This window comes from Lygodium microphyllum, chromosome 17, assembly GCF_053477565.2.
Source record: "Lygodium microphyllum isolate KBCC chromosome 17, Lygodium_microphyllum_v1.1.10, whole genome shotgun sequence".
Classification (NCBI taxonomy): Eukaryota; Viridiplantae; Streptophyta; class Polypodiopsida; order Schizaeales; family Lygodiaceae; genus Lygodium; species Lygodium microphyllum.
This window is the reverse complement of record NC_141151.1, coordinates 135597097-135617052: the sequence shown is the minus strand read 5'-3', so window position 1 is coordinate 135617052 and position 19956 is coordinate 135597097. Positions and strand designations below refer to the sequence as shown.

Here is a 19956-nt window from a genome sequence, read left to right as displayed (position 1 = left end):
AGTTGTGGGCCATGAAAAGGCAATATGCTTTTCCTTTTAATATAGCTATCTTTTTTAAACTATAAATTGAGCTCATATTCTCTGTATTTTGTTATGACTTGATAAGCTTTTAAGTGGGTAGAATTTTTTTAAGTATGCGTCTCTTGTTTTCTCTAGAATTTGTGTGTGTGCGTGTTATACTTGATATGCTTTGTAGGAATGATGGACATAATAATTTAAGATGAGTTAGATACAGTAGATGTAATGATATTATAGTCCATTTGTCATCACAACAAGACAACACTAACATCAATATTGTAATGTAAGAGAGCCCTAAGATAGTAATAGGATGGTCAAAATGTGTATTCATGTATTTTTATTTCAATTTTCATGTTTGAAGGTTTGCAAGGCTTACTTTTTACTCACTTTAAAGTAGGCTTGAGCAACTAGCTTACTAGTAATTGTGCATCATAGCTTGTGAATTTTAGCCAATGCTAAAATGCGCTAAGACTTGGTAGCAAAGCTATTAATATGAATGCCCTTTGCTAACTATCCCCAAGTAAAAAAATGTATACCCTAGTAATACATCTAGTATCTCTATTGAAAATTGTCTCAATACACCAATTTTATTTATGAAGCTTTAAATTTTACCATTGGATGTCATATAGTATAAAGATACTTTATAAAGTCTTATAATCATTGAAACTACCGAAATTCTTTTATAAATCCTTAAGAGCTAGTTTGTGGTCAATTATATGATAAAACCAATGTCTTATATCTATTATATAAGGATTTGTTAAAATTTTCGTTTAAAAAATAAACTTACAATAAGAGATTTATAAATTGTGGTAAAAGCATAGAAGGGTTAAGTAAATATCACAAAATATATTACATAGACATATATAACATGCTATGTATGCATGTGATATATAGGATTTGTACATACTGATCTCCTCGGGTGTGCCACACCCTTTTTCCACTCATGGGAAAGGATGCTCTACTTGTGAGCCACAAGAATCTACTCAATAAGCTGGTTGCACTTAATGACTAAAAGCATTGTGGTGTCATCTGTGGAACAATTGTGTCCTACCACCACCAAGATGATGATGAACAATAGAGATATTATGTGTCCCTCCTTAGTGGAGATATCACAAATGTCAAATCCTCAACCACAATGCTTATGATGCAAAATCCTTGGTGCCATGCTAGCATGATTGTGATGTGGAATCGCCAAGATGTAAATCTTCTCAATTGATACCTCTCGATACACTTTTTGTGCTCTCTCAAGCTTCTTCTTCTCCGAGATGTGTACTTTCATTCTTGCAATCCTAGGTCCAATAATTATCCATTTACATTCAATTTGTTGGTAGTGTCATTATCTCAAGTGGTTCCATTTCAATTGGTGTGCCTTTTATATATTACAATCGTAGGTGAGATTGAGCTATTGACTATGATCTAGACTTCCTAATGCATCAACGACAAGGCCCAATTGAGCCCTCAGCACAATCACATCCTTCGTACATATTTACAAGTGTCTACACATGCCTTTAACTAACTTTCTTTGTGTAGTGACATTACTAAGTCTATAGCTGGTCTTAGAAATATTGCTTCATATACTCCTTCAGTTTCTCCTTCCATGTCATTGAAGCCAAAGAAACATGTTGATTTTCTATCTTCATTTATAATTTTGTTTGACTTGCAAAGCCAAAATTCATCATATAACATGCTTGTTTGCATTGGCCTCTTCTCTTGTGTTTTTGGTAAGTGTGTGCATGTATCCCTTGATCCCATCTTCAATCATTGCATGTGTGCATGTGCATGTAGGCAGACACCCCCCTTAGATTTCAGATTCACAAAGTTTTAGGGTCTTTAATAGGAGCTAAAGTATCTTTCACACTTCACTAGACTAAAGTTTTAAGACCCAAAGTATTTGCATTAAAGGAGTTGAGAGCCCCGTTTATTTTTATTTCCACATGTTAATTAATCATAGGGCTCGTTACAAGCTTACATGCATGTCTATGCCTAAAAATATGTACGATGAGGATCTTAGGGCCCGTTACAAGCTTACAAGCATCTCTATATCTAAAAATATGTATGATGAGGATCTTAAATAAGCAACTAAAATTATCAATCATCCTCAATACACCATAGGGAGATGATGTGCAAAATGGGGAAAAAAAAACATTGATGTGTAAGCAAGAGTAGCGAGATGTTAACTGAAGTCAATAGTAGGTGCAAATATACTAAAAGTGTTTTTTTTTTTTTGCTCGCAATAGATTTTGAATGTGCCAGAGGGGATGTGGGGACGTAGGGATCGAACGCACCCACCCCTGAACTCAAGATCCACTAGTCCACAACCTCGTTGGCCTAAAAGTGTTTTTTGTGAGCATGTTTACCCCACATTACTTTTCTTTTGCTTGGGGCAGGCCCTTATAAAAGTCACGACCTTTATCAGGCAATACAAATGGTGTTACATTGGTACGCTTATTTGATGGTATGCCTAAGTGAATAGAGATTCGAAATTCTCTTCGAGGTCGTACCATGAATCTCTGATACAACACACTCTTCCATCAACAGTTTTGCCAAGTTCAGAGCTGCAAACCTGGATTGACTTCTCCAACATTTGATTCTAAACACTAAGCAATTGAGCATTCTGCTGATTGTGTTTACAAGCATAGGGTTGCAGACCCGAAAGAGCCATGCATTGCAATTCTTGAAAATTAATGATTCAAGAAAGTCTTATGAGCTTTTGCCTCTCGCCCAGGTCTCTGTCACATCATGGCTGGTGCTGATTCTGGATTGCAAAGCCAGCCTGGATGGTTTACTGCTGAAAGGTAGGTTGGGTGCAGTATTGGACTTACTTTCCTTAGTTTATGTATTATACAGTGGCATACACATTTTGCATCCAAGCCCACATTCAGGATCAGAACCAGCTCAATCCTGTTTCTTTCTCAACATGTACATTCAAAATGGCTTGGGTCTGCCTCAGTTGGCTTTGATTGTGATTAACCATGAAATCTCAAGTTGATTCTTCTCTTCTTAATCTAAACATTCAGGATGTTTAGATTAACCATGCAATCTCAAGTTGATCCTTCTCCTCTTAATCTAAACATTCAGGATGTTGTTTGTATTTTGCATCATCAACCTACTAAATTATGTTGATCTTTGATTGTGATAAACCCTGATTGAATCCTCGGGTTGATTGCTCTCTTCTTAATCAAAACATGTAGGATGCTTTTGATATTCTGTGTGATCAACCTTTTAAACTATGTTGATCGCGGAACCATCGCAAGTAATGGAGTGAACGGATCCATCGCAAATTCAACATGCAGCCCAACAGAGACCTGCTATAGTGGCAGTGGAATACAGTAAGCCCACTGTAAGTGATTTTGGGTTGAGAAGAGTATTCTTTGAAGTATTGAATCAATTTATAATGCTTGTTTTGCAGGGGAGAGTTTGGGTTGAGTAATTTTGAGGATGGGTTTTTATCTTCAGCATTTATGATTGGATTGCTGATAGCATCACCCATCTTTGCACATTCTGCAAAAGTGTAAGTATCCTTGGCATTTGCCTTCCGATGTTAACAATGAATGCCAGTTCACACGAAATCATTACTATCCAAAAATCGATCTCACATCTAGCAAGCTAAATCACTCTAGCTGCATTACCCTTACCAACATGGGTGAATTTCATTGGGGCCAATATATCTGGTCTTGGCTCTCATGCTTCAGTTGTGCAGGAGTATAGGCTCATGGAATGTGTATGGGGTTTTAGTAGAATCCCATCTTTTGAGGGCAAACAAAAGTAATTTGCAGGAGTAAATTCTGTTAGAATATGATTTGGATGGCTTTTTATTCCTCTCAAAGATTTGGTCTACCTTGTAACTTACTGAAGAGTGCCTAGTTCAATTAGGCACTCATGTACTTGTGTAACAGTGTTTTCAAATTGATGTACAATGGATTTGGGCATCAGTTTCTTCCTTTGATTCTGTCCCTCTTCTCTCTTGTGTGTGCTTCAGCCAGGTTCTCACTCAAAGTTCTTGGTAGGCCAATGAACCTTGCCATGCAAACAGTGGGTTTAGGTGCATAATCTATCCAAAACAATGTTTGGAGAAAGCCCAAACAAGAAGTAATATGCTGCATGGTAGGAACTAAATCTTATCAGCCACCACCACTCTTTTTGCTAGATGAAATGACTGTGAGGTCTCCAATTAGCTTACTGTCTACCAGACTCTACAAACTATATGCCTTGTCAATTAATTTGGGAACCCAAAGCTCTGCAAAAGATCTTTGTACTGGCAAAGCAAAGGCTTTGAAGTTTCTTTATCCCCATCCAAAGAAATAGGCGTGTCATCTCTATCTCCACTGCCCTTAGGAGATGGATAAATCCCATGATTGAATGCAAGATTTGAAGGAGTTGGTGGGATCATGTGGATGTGGTGGTCATTTTGATCTTCTGTTACGGAAAGTTGGTAGGGCTTTACACCCTTTGTAAGCGAATGTAAACATTTTACCCAGCTTTTATCAAGGTCTTGCATGTTGCCTGAACAATTTGTTGAAAATACAAAAATTGCAAAAACATTCCATGCAAATGTTATGATTTGTGAAATTACAAGAGGGGAGTTTAAAATGACTTTGAATCGAACAAGTGATGGGATTAAGGAAATAAGAGAACGGATACTTATTAGTTTAATGATTTGACAAGTGGCTTGTTGGGCTCACTCATTTAATCCTTTTGTGAAAAAATGTTGGAGCTAGAAGGATTGCGGCAAAACATTAAGAAGGCTTGCATTGTGATTTATAGATCTTGTGATGCCGATAATTCTAACCAAAATTAGCATTAAAGACATGCCTCTTTGATTTGGGCAAGTCAATAAGGCTATACATATTAGAATAATTGCCTAAGGTGTGTGCTTGAGTTGCAAGTATATCCCCATTTTGTAAGGATATAGCATGGGCCTTTGAATTTAAGAGTATGCAGGCTCAACAAGGAAGTGGTATTGCTTATGCATTTTTGGCAGTGGCCTTGGTCTAAGCCAATTTAAGCACAAAAAGGATAGAGGCACGTGGAGTGATGCCAGATTGGTGTGAAATACTTAGTCTATGGCACACATGTCTTATGACATTAGCATGATATTTTAAACAAAGGAGCTTAAATATCTTAGTATACACTGAAGTAGACAGGTTCTTCTCTATGCAGTTTAGTACATATGTTTGATGACATTGATTCGGATTCATGGACATCCTGGGGACATTTGCAAGTTACAAGGATTTTTTGGATGCACTTAGGCCTTGGATATCTATGACTAGAAGTATTTTTGATCCCTCAGACATGCACCCACGTGTAATATATCCCAAGCATATCATGGATAGACATGATGAGAGTGCGCAATAGAAGAAGGAACACGAACATAGAGAGAGAGAGAAAGAAAGCAAGAAAGAAAGAAAGATCTATTAATGTCTCTAGAAGGCAAGAATGGCCTATGAGACCATAACTAATACAATTGGTGTCATCATCTCTCATCGGAGAAGAAAACAGAATTATGTCTAGGTCTATATGATAAATTGAAATGGAAAATGAAAAATATGGAAAACTGAAAAACTGAAAAGAGTATAGAGTATCTCCCTCTCAATGTATGGAATCCACCAAGACTTTGCAAGCTATCTTTGATTGACTCATCGTGGTAATCTTCGTTTGTAAACGAGCAATTGTGATGCGAATGTGTTGCATATGAGCATGCCTACGTTGCCGAGTAGGTACCCTAGGACGTCATGCTCTGCATAATACTGTAGCTTTGTCTACTGTGATGCCACTTCATGATGTCCCTTGATGGCGCCTCTGTCAGTAGGAGATGTAGTGTCTAAGGTGGTATTGGTCGAGGGGTCAGCTATACTAAAAAAGTTTTTAACTGCTCTCTGGAGGGGTGGATGTGGCTGGGGTTGCCTTTGATCCCGTAACAATGCTACTCTATGCCGTTGGAGCTCCAATAAGAAAATGCCCAGACATCTCTGGTCCTCATAGTCCATCACCCGTCTCAATGGTTCAAAGCCCTCCTTAAAGAGGCAATGGTAGCAGCCTCAGATATCATAGTATACAGTGCATTTTCAAGTGTAGTGTTCCTTTGGCTCTGGCTCTCATCCAAAAAGCTGGCACATCCTCTCATTTCCTGCAACATGGCTCCATCAACTTGTCTCAATCATCAGCTGATGTGATGAGGTGCGGATTTGTCCAATAGCAACTTGAAGCCTGTGAGAAAGTTGAGCATCCATATATCACGGCCTCACTATGAAACCATCATGGGAAAGCTGCAAGAAGTGACACTGGTAATTGTGCTAACTTTGTGCCTAATGGGAAAGGGGGCTTGGACCAAGTCCTCTCAGTCTCCACTTTAGTGATGTCTGCTTTGATCACTCTATTCAATTGTGAACGGCTGAGACTGAAAGTGGGACAATCAAGGCTGTAATCAAACGGTGGCAATCTGTCTATATTCATGCCATGCAAGTTCAGCCACGTGCTCATATGTGCGTACCAACATTGTCTATCTCCCTTTGCTGCAAGTTGTCTTGAAGACTCCAGAGCTAGCCTAGGGTATCGGTCTTTAGGGAGTTGCCATATCCTTTGGAGGAAGGTGATTGCCTGGAATAGTGCCTCCACTACCATGGGTGCTGCACCCAACTTTGCTCGGATCAGAGAGAGCAGAAAATAAAGGAAGAAATACTGTGCTGATTGAAGATGAATGCTGAATACAATGATGTGGACTGATCAGTCCCTGCACGCAGCCCAAGGCATCAAATCAGGCTGAGACGATGGCAGTACCAAGCCGGAGAGTTTCTGGAAGCCAAGAGTGTGCTGAAATCTGCAAGAAGAAGTGATCAGCCAAGTGTGGGCTGTGCCTATATATAGCCAAACTCCTCTAAAACTGGTTGACTGCTAAAAAGGCCTCTAAGTCTGGCCCACCTGCTGAAATAGGTGATACGACTCGACTACACAAAAAAAAAGGGAAAATAATGACAAAATATCCCATGCAGTCGTGGAGTAGGTAGGCATTGTTAGGGGGTGGAATCCAATTGACAGATAGAGGAAATGCACAAGAAATGTGCCTAAAATGGAGGAAATGCACAGAAATGCACACTAAATTGTTAAAACTCCAATTTCTCCGTTAGACTTTGATAGGAGCTCACAACCCAGAGATGATAGACTGACATGACTAAATAGGGCAAGCTAACACCCCCTCTCAGATCCTGGGAGTGTTTGAAGACCCAACAATCTCATATGATGAAGCATAGAAGCCTGGGGCAAGGGCTTTGTGAAGAGATCTGCCCCATTGTCCTCCGTGGGGCTATAGGCCACCGCTAGCCACGATCCGCTCACAAACATAGTGATATTGAACCTCAATGTGTTTCGTGGTATGAAACACCGGGTTCTTTGCCAGAGCAAGGGCACTCTGGTTGTCCACAGGTAGCTCTATAGGTCTTGTTTGTGCAAAGCCAATCTCTGCCAACATACGACGGAGCCAAACTGCCTTTGTAGCCGTTGAACATAGGGCACGGTACTCAGTCTCTGTAGAAGAAATGGCCACAATAGGCTGCTTCTTGTTGCTCCAAGAGATAACTCCCGATCCAAGAGAGAAGGCATAACTTGTAGTAGACCGTCTCGAATCCACATCACCTATCGAGTCAGAGTCACTCCATCCAGAAAGAGTAACCCCCTCTCCATTCATGATCCTGTAGGATCCAGTTCCTTGTAAATACTGAAGAATACGGAAGGTTGCCCTCAAGTGATATTGTGTAGGAGTCTTCATAAAAGAAGACAACAGAGCCACCACAAAAGAGATATCCAGCCAAGTGTGGATGAGCCGGATAAGGGAGTCAACAAGGCACCTATAGCGGGTAGCATTTGAAAGGGGATCTCTTGCTGCCACAAGCTTGGATTCAAGGTCCATGGGGCAAGAAATAGGCTGACACTCGGCCATACCAAACTCTGAAAGTAACTTGGAGATATACCTGTGTTGCAAGATAAAAATACCTTGTGCCATCTGATAAATCTCTAGACCAAGGAAGAAGTGTAGGATCCCAAGATCTGTCATCTCAAACTCTTGTCTTAGAATAGCTGGAGTCTGATCAACCTCCGTAGAAGTGCTCCCTGTGATGATAAGATCATCCACATATAAGATAATCAAAACACACCTGTCATCCTCAACCTGATAGTAAAGATTAGGGTCATGAGCTGATCTCTAGAAGCCATTGTCATGAAAGAAGCGATCAATCCTTTGGTACCAAGCTCTCAGAGCTTGCTTCAGGCCATAGAGGGCCTTCCACAATCGATAAACGTAGTCCTCCTTTCCATGCACAAGAAAACTTGGAGGCTAAGAGACATAAATCTCCTCTTCAAGGATGCCATTCAAGAATGTAGACTTGACGTCCATTTGATAGACCGGCCAATGGTGATGGACTGCAAGAGCCAAAATAGCTCGAATGCTAGACATATGAGTTGTAGGTGCGAAGGTCTCAAAATAATCCAATCTTGCCCTCTGTGCAAAACCCTTGGCAACAAGCCTAGCCTTATACCTGTCCAAGGAACCATCTACAAGATACTTGGTTTTGTAGACCCACTTCAAACCAATCATCTTCTGCTGTCGAGGATGCGGAATCAACTTCCAAGTTTGATTTTGCTTGATAGAATCGAGCTCATCTTGCATAGCCTATCTCCAAACATCTTGTGCAAGAGCCTCATCAATTGAAGTAGGCTCACTGTCATGGAGAATTTGGGTCATAAGAGAATAGTTCACACAAAGTGAACTGTCTCGCTGGGCTTGTAAACGAGCTGATTTGCGTGGACTTGTAGTAGTAGGAAAATGGTTAACACCTGCATTCTCCATGAGCCGCCGATACCATCGAGGAGTGGTGATAGGCTCATCATGCTGCGAGAGAAGTTGTGAACCTCTGGTATTTGCAAGGCACTTGTTTGGGAAAGGGACTCCCCCTCATTAAGTGAAGGTACATCCTCCTTGTCCGAAGGAAGCTCTCCAGTTGACGGTTGTGCATCCCTAGAAGGCTGAGGAGATGAAAAAGGGGTTGGGGTACTTTTGAAGGAGTAGAGAAACCCATTAGTAGTGGTAGGGAAGTTGGAGTAGGAGGTGGTGGTGGAGGGGAGGAGCTGATGACGAAGGAGGGATGCGGAGAGGTAACCTTGGGGGAAGGAGAGGTATACGGGGGAGGGGCAATTGATGACGAAGAATCACCTGTACTAGAACCATCAATTAGTTCCTCGGAGGCCCCAACCTCGTCGAAGATCACATCCTTTCTCACCTCAATCTTTCGTGTTGTAGGATCATAAAGCCGATATCCCTTTGTGGTAGTGCTGTACCCCACGAAAATGAGCTTTCTCGACTTACAGTTGCGCTCGGTCTTCCTCTTCTTCTTGTCCACATGGACAAATGCATTGCACCCAAAGATGTCAAAGTGAGACACGGAAGGCTTTTGTCCAAAGAAAGCCTCATATAGAGTCATGTCCGGCAAAGTTGAGGTAGAAGAACGGTTGCAGATGTGATCCGCAGCCACAACCTTCCCAAGGGAGGCCGTGCTCATAGATCCGCAAAGGTCGGTGTGAATCAATTGGAGTGGTGTAGAAGCCCTCTAAGTGGCAACTTGTGGATGTGGCTACTGATGCTGCTTGCCCCTCAAGCATTTAGAGCAAAGGGTGCGAACAGGAGGGAAATCTGGAAGTCCCTCCACCATCTTCCTCGCGAAGCCCGTCATCGCATCCATGTTTAAATGACCATACCGAGTATGCCAAAGTAACCAAGCTCGTGGGAAGACCTTGCGGCCAAGGTTGTGAGCATATAAAGCCCACCCTTCTGTGTGCCTTCCCAAAGAGCTGTACCTATAGACTCATCCACCACTGTAACTGCATCTTTGGTGAAGACCACACGGGTACCTAGCTGGGTAAGATAGAGACAAAAGGTTAAAGCCCAAATTAAGTACATAAAGAACTTTGGTAGACGAAGACTGCCTGTCTGGTAATAGGGGAATGGTCTCCACTTCACGAACTGGAACCGTGGAGTTGTCACCAATGGCGATGGTGCCCCCTTTGGAACTCAAGTCCTGAAGCCAATCCTGCCAAAAGGTCATGTGAGAAGAAGCTCCACTATCCACGAGCCACGACTTCTTTTGAGTGGAAGAAGCAAGGGTTGTATCCTGCTCGGCAAAGACATGCATGAAGACAGACTTTGTCGAGGTAGGTGTAGCTTTCGAATCCTTCGAATCCTTCTCCTTTGGCTTTAAATGGGGGTTCTTCTGCCAACACTTCTCGAGGTGAGTGCTCTTCCCACAGTGTGGGCACTTGGGCTACTTCTCCTTCTTCTCGTTCTTCTTGTCCTTTTGCTTCTTGTCCTTGGCCTTCTCCTTTTTCTTCTTGCCAGTGGTACTTGTAGTAAAAGCCGTGGAGGAGGCAGAACCATTGGCCCCTACCTCTCTAAGTCACGTGTCATGCTCCAAGACAAGCGGTGAAAGCTCCTCCCATAAGAGTCTCTCGCGGGTCCTCAAGGTGATGAGACTAGTGTAGAAAACATTGAACCTAGGAGATGGCAGTTGCGTCAATAGGATCATAGCCATATCCTCGGAGGATATCTTCCGTCCAAGAGAGGCAAGCTCACCTCTCATGTCCTCCATCTTCGTGATGTGCTCCTTCATAGAAGGAGAGTCATCAAGATTGAGTATCTGCAACTTCTCAAGGGAAATCTTGTGGGCAAAGGTCTTGTGCTGATACAAAGATGAAAGCTTGCGCCACACTTCTGCTGTAGTCTTCAACCTACGAACATGAACTAGGACAGAGTCCTGAACACTCATAAACAGAAAGGATCGGGCTAGAGAGTTGAGCTGATCTCACAAGGCAGCACAGTCCAGCAAGGTACCATTAGTTGGATCCTCTTGAGGGCGGGGAATAGGCTCGGAAGTGAGCTCCCAAAGATCAAAGGTGTCGGGGATGCACTCCACCTTGCAAGACCGCAATGAGTAGTTGGCAGTGTTGAGTTTATGTTCGTTGGGTAAGGAAGGAAGAATAGGAACCTAAATAGAGAGTATCAAAGAGGGCATCTTCACATCAGATGGAGCTTTCAGTTGAGATGGGGCCCATTGTGAAAGATGAGCAAAAGAGGGACGGGTTCTAGGAGACTACTCCTGTCGAAACTCCTGATAATCATGTCTCCACTTAGAAGAGTGCTGAGACAAAAGCTCCTCCTTTGAGTCATCAAAGCTTGTAAACTGGTAAGACATCTTCCAAATTCGAACAAGGAAGTACTATTGCGTGCAGCCACAGAAGATGCTGCCACCTCGAGATGATGACGATTGGCTGAAGAAGGCTGTTGCTGAGCAATAAATGCAGCCGCCAGGGGTCGCCAAGCTGAAAATGCAAATATAGACCCACTAGATGCTGCCGCCTCCTCCACAAATAGCTACGTTTGCAGCAAACGCAAGGCTGAATGGCTGGGCTGCTCCTTGGCAATAGACCTTGACTCTGTGCTCTCAGTTAAGCTCTGATACCATGTGAGAGTGCACAATAGAAGGAACACGGAGAGAGAGAGAGAGAGAGAGAGAGAGAGAGAGAGAGAGAGAGAGAAGAAACAAAGGAAGAAATATTGCAATGACTGAAGATGAATGCTGAATACAATGATGTGGACTGATCAGTCCTTGCATGCAGCCCAAGGTGTCAGTGAGGGCACCAAATCAGGCTGAGACGATGGCAGCACCAAGTCGAAGAGTGTTTGGGAGCCAAGGTGTGCTGAAATCTGCAAGAAGAAGTGATCAGCCAAGTATGGGGTGTGCCTATATACAGCCAAACTCCTCTAAAACTGGCCGATTGCTCAAAAGGCCTCTAAATCTGGCCGACCTGCTGAAATAGGTGATATGACTGCAATAAATGCAGTCCGACAGCATGAAAAAATGGGAAAATAATGACAAAATATCCTAGGCAGTCGTGGAGCAGGTAAGCACTATTAGGGGGTGGAATCCAACTAACAAATAGAGGAAATGTACAAGAAATGTGCCTAAAATGGAGGAAATGCATAGAAATGCACACTAAACTCTCAGAACTCCAATGTCTCCGTTAGACTTTGACAGGAGCTCACAACCAGGAGATGACAGACTGACATGATTAAATAGGGCAGGCTAACGACATGAACTGTCTATGTTTCTCTGGATGTTAGTATTTGAACCACATGCCCGGGATATTGTGGTAAATGGACCTATTTGGGCAAATGCAAGAGTGATCTTTACAGTCTTATGGGGATGCATTTGGTGCTAGGGAGCTTTTAGGGAGCTATGATTTAGGGAGCTATGATTTACAGTCCATTTACCTTATTGGTCAAACTTCCAAGGCACTTGTCGAAACACATGAGAGGCTATGAAAGGGTTTCTTATTAGTTGCACGATACATATGTAGAAAATCATGAGTCTTGAACATGTAGCTAATATAAGACCTGGATACATGTCATACATTTATGTTTCGGCCTCATATGGATGTGTCAGGTATGCAATTGAAGCTTGGAGAATAGCCAAATGTGAATGGCCACAAGGAAGAAGTGAGAAGATGCATGTGCAAAAATAGATTTGCATATGAACCATGCTTGTAAAAGCATAGAAACAAGAGTAAAGGAGAGATTATTCAAACCTTAATGATAAGGACCGAATATAAGTCAAATGAAAGCCTTGAAAGGTCGTGATTCTCGATGCCATAATTTGGACACAAGGGAAAGACTGATCTAGGGCAAGGATAATCAATATAATGGTCAAACCAATGATGTCAGAAAGCAGTCAGCTGTTTGCCCTTACCACAAGCAAAATCACAAGCACCTCTTGTGGATTACCAATGCTGAGTCAAGGACCATAAATGCCTACTTCACATTGTCTTGTGGGCAGGGGGAAGCAAGAATTACACATTGTTGTTGTGGCAATAGTGGCCTTCATAGCTATAAAGAGGATATGCAGCAAGGCTTCCATATTGCATGTTTTGGACCACCCACAGAGAGTCAAGATGTATTGCGATTAATGCAGTCAACAGGCCATTTTTCTGAGAGTTGTGGCAGGTCATGAGCAGCAAACACACAACTCCAATATCACCCCCATCACCATCATTATCTTTGGTATCAGCATTGTCCTGCTTTACTCCTGCATCATGCCATTCCTATATTGTACAACCCTACTATCTAACCTTAATCCCAGTCCTCATACATAATACAGATGCTGTTTCCCCTCCCGAAAACGGTCACTATTCTCTTCACTAATCTATATAAACACCCCCTCTACAACAATTTACCCCTTACAAATCACGATCTTCAATATGTCTCATGCGTGAATGCACTTGAAGACTTTGGAAAAACTTCTCCTATCTTTTAAACTGATCTTGGTATGCTAAAGGCAAATCTTTTGGCCTTGGTGACTCCTTGTGCTCATGAAGGTTATTTTTGGAGCTCTTATGGAGCATTTTGGAAACTGGATTATAGCTTCTTTTCTTGGTACTTAACATTTGAATAAGATATTGAAGGATCGATGTGCTCCTTCTACATGTATATTCTTGAAGGATCGATGTGCTCCTTTTGCATGTTTTCTCCTTCCGAAAACGGTCACTATTCTCTTCACTAATCTATATAAACACCCCCCTCTACAACAATTTACCCCTTACAAATCACGATCTTCAATATGTCTCATGCTTGAATGCAATTGAAGACTTTGGAAAAACTTTTCCTATCGTTTAAACTGATCTTGGTATGCTAAAGGCTTATCTTTTGGCCTTGGTGACTCCTTGTGCTCATGAAGGTTATTTTTGGAGCTCTTATGGACCATTTTGGAAATTGGATTATAGCTTCTTTTCTTGGTACTCAACATTTGAATAAGATCTTGAAGGATTGATGTGCTCCTTCTGCATGTATATTTTTGAAGGATTGATGTGCTCCTTTTGCATATATACTCTTGAGAAATTAATATGGAAATTTGTGCCATTTGCTTGAGTAGCCATGGTTGTTGAGGATGTAAGATTGCGCATGCTGAGCAACAATTGATGTGATCTCTCTCTTATTGTCCACTTGGGAATGAAATTGCATATGGACATACCTCTAAAACGCATAGCATTGTGCAAACTACCTTTAAGGCTGAAAGGATTAAACTTGCTACTAAAGGCATTAAGCTCATATTAAAAACGAATTTTCTGAAGGCAAAATACTGAAATAAACGTGGCCAAACACTGAGCTAAATGCCACCATAATCCACAAACCTCAGTGAAAGCAAAAAGCAATGATAATAATCATTTCTTACAATCAAAAGCAATTGCTTTACAATTGTAGATGCCAAGAAGGCAGGTTGTTTTTGATGGATTGATGCTGTGACCAATTTGTTAGTTTTGGGGAAAGGTTTTGATACATGCATTCGTTTTGGGGTTGAAGCTTTTTGATCTTGGGCATCAAGCAGCCTGCTCTACTCAAAAGAAGATCCAAGAGCCATTGACAACATAGAGACAGCTAGAAAGCTAAATGCCCGATCATTTTACAGTGTCCTTATTAAAATAATTAAATTGCCTAGCTTTTACATCTAAAAAGTATACCTCTAATTCAATTTGAATACTCCCAAAACCCAGCCCACACACTGCCTCGCACCCCACCCCCCCTCTTTTTCCCAAAAAAAAAGTAATATAATACTACACTCATGAAGCCTCCCCACAACTCATAAGAACTCTCCACTCCAAGCAAGGGAGACAAGAGGGTGAGAGGAGCCTCCATGGGAGGAGTCGCTATGAGAGAAGAGTGAGAAAGGACTATTCTCGAAGAGGCAAATTGAGGAAGCACCACAGCTTGTCTTGTCACACTCATTGCCTACCCCTCCTACCTGAAACTCTGCCTAAACGAGCCAGAACTTCCACGTTCAGCTAAATCTGTTTTGGAGGAGGACTAGATGCTGTTGCTTTTGGAACCAAGAGTTTCGGTTGACTACTCAAGGACTCCTCTTAAGGTTTCAATGTGGGGTTACCATTACATCTGTTTTGGGTCAATACCCTCTTTGGTGATTTTTTCAGAGGAAACTACCTGGTTTGTTGGAGCTTAAGTCAATGTTTGAGAAGTATTTTATTTGGGTTTTCCAGCCATAGCAAGGTGATTCCCCATCTTGTATCGAGGATCGTTGGGAGGGAAAAGGCTTTTGTCAAGATAAGATTGCATGTTTGTAGCTAGCCAAAGGTGGTGGTTTTCCAAAATTGTTCTTGCTACTAGTGCTTTGGTTCTACTCTCTTTGCATATCACATTGTCAATCTTTTATCTTAAGAGTTCAAGAGTCACACACTTTTTGAGCCGATTAGGTCAAAGCATCAGCCCTATTCTCCAAATGTGTAAGTATTTTTTATGATAGAAATTCCCAGAAAAGTTAGGATAAATTTTCACAACTAGCTTTATGATTTTCTTCACATTCTAGTTTTTAAATTTTTTATGATAGAACGACTCGACGTTATTCTAAAAATTGGATTCTTGTTTGCATGGTCTAATTACAGGTGCAATCCTTTTAGGCTTATTGGGGTGGGCTTATCGGTTTGGATGTTGGCAACTGCTGGTTGTGGTTTCTCAGTAGATTTCTGGTCATTGTCTGTTTTCCGAATGTAAGTTCCACTAACTTGGTATAGCTTGGAATTTTTAGATGGTTAACATAATGCATGCTAGCATATCCTTTTATGATATGCACCTGAATAGTTTTTAGTCTCATAAGCGCAAAGTTCTATATTAACTTTCAAAACGAGTTCCATTAATTTGCACCTCTTTGCTTGCTTAGTTAGGACTAGGGCTTTCTAGGTTCCACAAGTGGGATGGAGGACCAGAATTTGTTGCTTCTAGCTAGGGTTCACATCCTTGTAGGCCAAGTAGGTCACCTCCTCTAGACTTCCCCTCACCCTTTGCCACCTCTTGGAGATCAAATGCCACCTGTACTCTTGCATCTGGCGTCTCCTTTTACTGTCTTGGTATTTCCAAGTTACTAGAAAACCATCAGTGGAGGCCTCTTTTCGATTAAGGCATTGTGACTCATGCCACAGAGGCTGTCCAAGGGATTGATTCATCTGATACCCAAAGGCAGTGGGGATAGCAGTCTTCATAGGAGATACCTCTCACCTTACTTTGTTAGCTAAGGCAACTAGTCTCTAGGCTGGCTAAGGCAACTCTTAAGGTTCTTCCCTGATGCTTGCCATTATTCACTCCACATAGACTGGCTTTGTTTTAAGAGTGCAAAACTATGGAAAAGATTTTTACATCTTAGGAATTCACAAAATCAGTTTGGCCTAGGAATCAGGACCTTATTGTGGTGCTTTTTGATTTTGAGGAGGCCTATGATAGAGTGGATTGGGAGTTCGTGGAGGACACTATGTTGAGGATGGATTTCCAAGAGCAGTTGATCAGTACATAGACAAATATTGAAAACATCACAGTAGAGAGAGTGTCCAAGTGGGTACCCTAGAAAAGGAGGTTGGGACACAGAGACTTCCCAGGTCTGGACTGGTCTTTAAAATAGAGGGAACATGCTTCCATGGTGATAGTTGTTGGTAGATAGGGGACCTGGGTCCTGCAGTTTCACAGTTGGTGAGGATGGTAGGCTTTGGAGAGGAGATTTAGTTTGGATAGAGTATTCAGGTCGATATTGACACAGGGTTAGAGTGATTGCTCAGTGGGGCAGGTTGCAAGAGGTGGTTATGGATTCTCATGCGTGGAAGACGGATGGAGATACGGGCTTATAAAAGGATGCCATCGAAGAACTAGATTGGTAACCAAGAGAGTGGGTTTGGAGAGATCCATTCTTGGAGAGTTAAAGTGACTGTGGCTGGAGTGGCGGATAAGATTTAGAGGTGCTGCGTTTGGAACTGCTTGACAGCCTAGGAAGTGTGAAGGAGGGCTCTCAGTCTGGTGTTTCATGCACAAGTGGACACATGATAGTGAAGTGGGGAGCCACAGCATGGGCCATACTCAAGGAACCTGCCTATGAAAGAAGGACACTTAGGGGAGCATCTCCTCCATTGTGCAAGGCAGTTTATGATCACTATTCCTACTCCAGACTTGACAGAGATTATACATGTTTTCAGAGGTAGATATGAGAGACTACAGGGGAAGCTTTGAGTACATGAGTAGAGATGTTTTTCTTCTACCTGGAGTTTTCATACTTTCTTCTGGCTTGGATCACCTTACATGGTCTGGCATTATAAATTGCCTGATTGCTTATCCATTCAGCCCCTGTACTAGACATTCTCCCATTCGTGGGCTGCTTTAATGGAATTTATTTTCCTAAAAAGATGCATTTCATTATTTTGTGATTGGCTTGAATGACTCTGCTATTAAAGAACAGTAAGCATGCTGAGAAACTTTCTACTTAGACTTCAAATTATCCTGGAAATTTGCAATATATCAAACGGCTGCATAATCTCTTGATACAATTTGAGTCTTATCAATTATGCATGTCTTCAAGGCTATATCTTTTAGGATATAGGCAGTATCAGGCTCTAAGCTTTAAGGATGTTGGCAAGCCTTCTTTGTTGAGGAATAAGGGCTTATATTTTTATTCTGGCTTTTACTTGAAGGCTTGTAGGTGTGGGTGAAGCCTCCTTCATCAGTCTAGCAGCACCTTTTGTTGTTGATAATGCTCCACCCAATAAGGTGTTGAATCTTGACGTTTTGTGCAACTGTTTTGTGGCTATGTGTTAGTATCGTGATGTATAGCAGGTGCTGAGTTGAATAATGCTTTTGTGACAGAAAACGGCTTGGCTTTCTGTCTTCTACATGTGCATCCCTGTTGGAATGGCATTGGGTTATGTTTATGGAGGTGTGGTAAGATGGAACTGCCTTTCTTCAGGTCCCATTGTAGTGCAGTGGCTGTTTTTTTTTTCTAACAATAAGCCTATGCAGGTTGGCAATCTTTTGAACTGGCGGGCAGCATTTTGGATAGAAGCAATTATGATGCTTCCATTCGTGATCTTTGGTTTTGTTTCACGTCCAATTGTAATGAAAGGTGAAAAAAGTCCAAAGTTCTTCCACTCTCATGACTATAGTTTGCATGTTGATGTTTATATTCTATGACAGTTTTTTAAACAATAGATGTCCTTTGTATGGTATACATGAATAGTTCCATTTTTAGGATTCATAAGGTGCACAACAACTAGGTAAGCATTACATACGTTTAAATTGTCTTTTCAGAAAGGTGCTTGCAGATCTTGATTATTTGAATTAGGCTGATCATTGATTTAGCTATTAGAGACGAGTTGTTTGAATCTTTCTACTATCTTCATCCATCAATTGTTAGCAGAGCCACATTTTAGGTATAACTTCTATTATTCCTGGCATACAAGGCCTTAACTTGTGCCAACCCTAATAATTTCTTTTACTTTATGAGCTATCCACAGATTTCTCGTTTTGTTTGTTTTTGAATGTGAGGTGTGTGTTGCAAAATAAGGTGTGGCTGATTATGTTGCACAGAAGAAAAATATGACAAAGTGCAAGTGCTCAACAGTCTAGCTGGAGCTAGTGTTACATAGAAGTCCATTCCATATGATTCGAAACACATGAAAAATTTCGTATGTAAGAGTTTCATACATACAAAACTTATCTCAAACAAGATAAGGAAGAAAAAGAAGCCTAGCTTTCCAAAAGTGAAAAAGTTGAGCATGTGCAATATACATAAATTAGGAGGCTTAATATATTTCAAATGCACATTTTTCCTAATATTGATCATAATTCATCGACATATTTCAAGTAATATTACATATGCAGATCTATTCATGTACTCTTATCTTGCATGAAACTTTTTTCATATAATTTCTTAACTTGTACAAAATCCTTTCCTACATATGAAAACTGTATGAAACCTCCCATTTGGTGTAAATGCCTCGCACAATGTTATATACTTGCAACGATAATATTTGCTTGTTTTTGAGATTTAACAGTTTGAGAAAACAGGAATAATAATGCTTTAGGCTGAATATGACAATTATTTAGACAATTACTGCCATGGACACATAAATGAAATAGAGAGAAGTTGAGGATTGAGTATGATGGTAGCATCCGGATTGATCCCTTAGCTCTGTTAAGTGCTGCTCGTGTCGCTGGTGGATCTCTCTCATCTATCTCTGGTGTAGCATTAGTATCTGGTACCCCCTATATCTGCGGTTGGCATGCTGCTCTGATCTCCTTAGCTCTCTGGACAGTCACCTCTCTTGGTGCAGGTGTTGTGTATGTGGTCATTGTCTGGAAGAAATCGTTAGTTGTGTGACTGACATCCCCCTCTCTGTATAGTGCTTGCCTGTAGTAGTGATGTGCGGAGCCTCTGAATCTCCAATGGAAATTGGCCCAAGTGGTGGTAGTCCAGGGATTCCATGACTAGTTTGAGAGATGTGTGGGGTATGTAGCTCAGATTGTGCTATAGGCTGCACATATGTAGATGTAGTGCTCCCCACTCTCCACTTCCTCTTGGCATAGTCTGCAAATCCGCTCAGCTCTAGGAATGTGGGCTGCCCTCCCAGTCTCGATCTCAAGCTGATGAGAGGATACTTTGAGTTGGCCAATGGCTACCTGTATCTCATGTGGCACGTATACATCTAGGTATCCAGGTCTTTCAATGAAACCATCTGTTCTAGTTCTCATAAAGAGATCCTTGTAGTATGACATCTTCGGGGGAAGGGGCTGTTGGGATGAAGTCCACATATGTTGTACGTGTAGTCGGGAAAGGTCTTGTTGCATGACCAAGTTCCTCTCAACACGGGAGAGATGTATGAAGGGGTAGTCAAGTTCATATTGAAAGAAGGGAGGTGGTCCATGTCGCTTCAGTATCCTATGAGCCATTGCTTGACCTGTGCATACCATGAAGTCTCATGTTGTGCTTGAGCTAGCTGCCTAGAGGCCTCAAAGGCTCTCCTAAGTAGTCCATCTCGTACTTTATGTATGAAGCGGATGGTTTGAAAAAGGACCTCCAT

General features: G+C 41.6%; 1 protein-coding gene across 3 annotated transcripts in view; it reads left to right on the top strand.

Moving 5' to 3' along the window:
- Positions 1-2452: 2452 nt before the first annotated feature.
- LOC148022394 (putative sphingolipid transporter spinster homolog 2) overlaps positions 2453-19956 on the top strand; it is a 176865-nt gene continuing 159361 nt past the window's right edge. For 2 of the 3 annotated variants that reach the window (XM_087698026.1, XM_087698024.1), the window contains exons 1-7: positions 2459-2813; positions 3210-3347; positions 3428-3529; positions 15508-15612; positions 17572-17647; positions 17744-17818; positions 17897-17999. In XM_087698026.1, coding sequence (XP_087554152.1) covers positions 2758-2813; positions 3210-3347; positions 3428-3529; positions 15508-15612; positions 17572-17647; positions 17744-17818; positions 17897-17999 — 655 coding nt within the window. In that variant the 5' untranslated portion in view covers positions 2459-2757. Of the gene's footprint in view, positions 2814-3209; positions 3348-3427; positions 3530-15507; positions 15613-17571; positions 17648-17743; positions 17819-17896; positions 18000-19956 lie in introns of all 3 variants that reach the window. The other variant, XM_087698025.1, reaches the window with a different exon arrangement.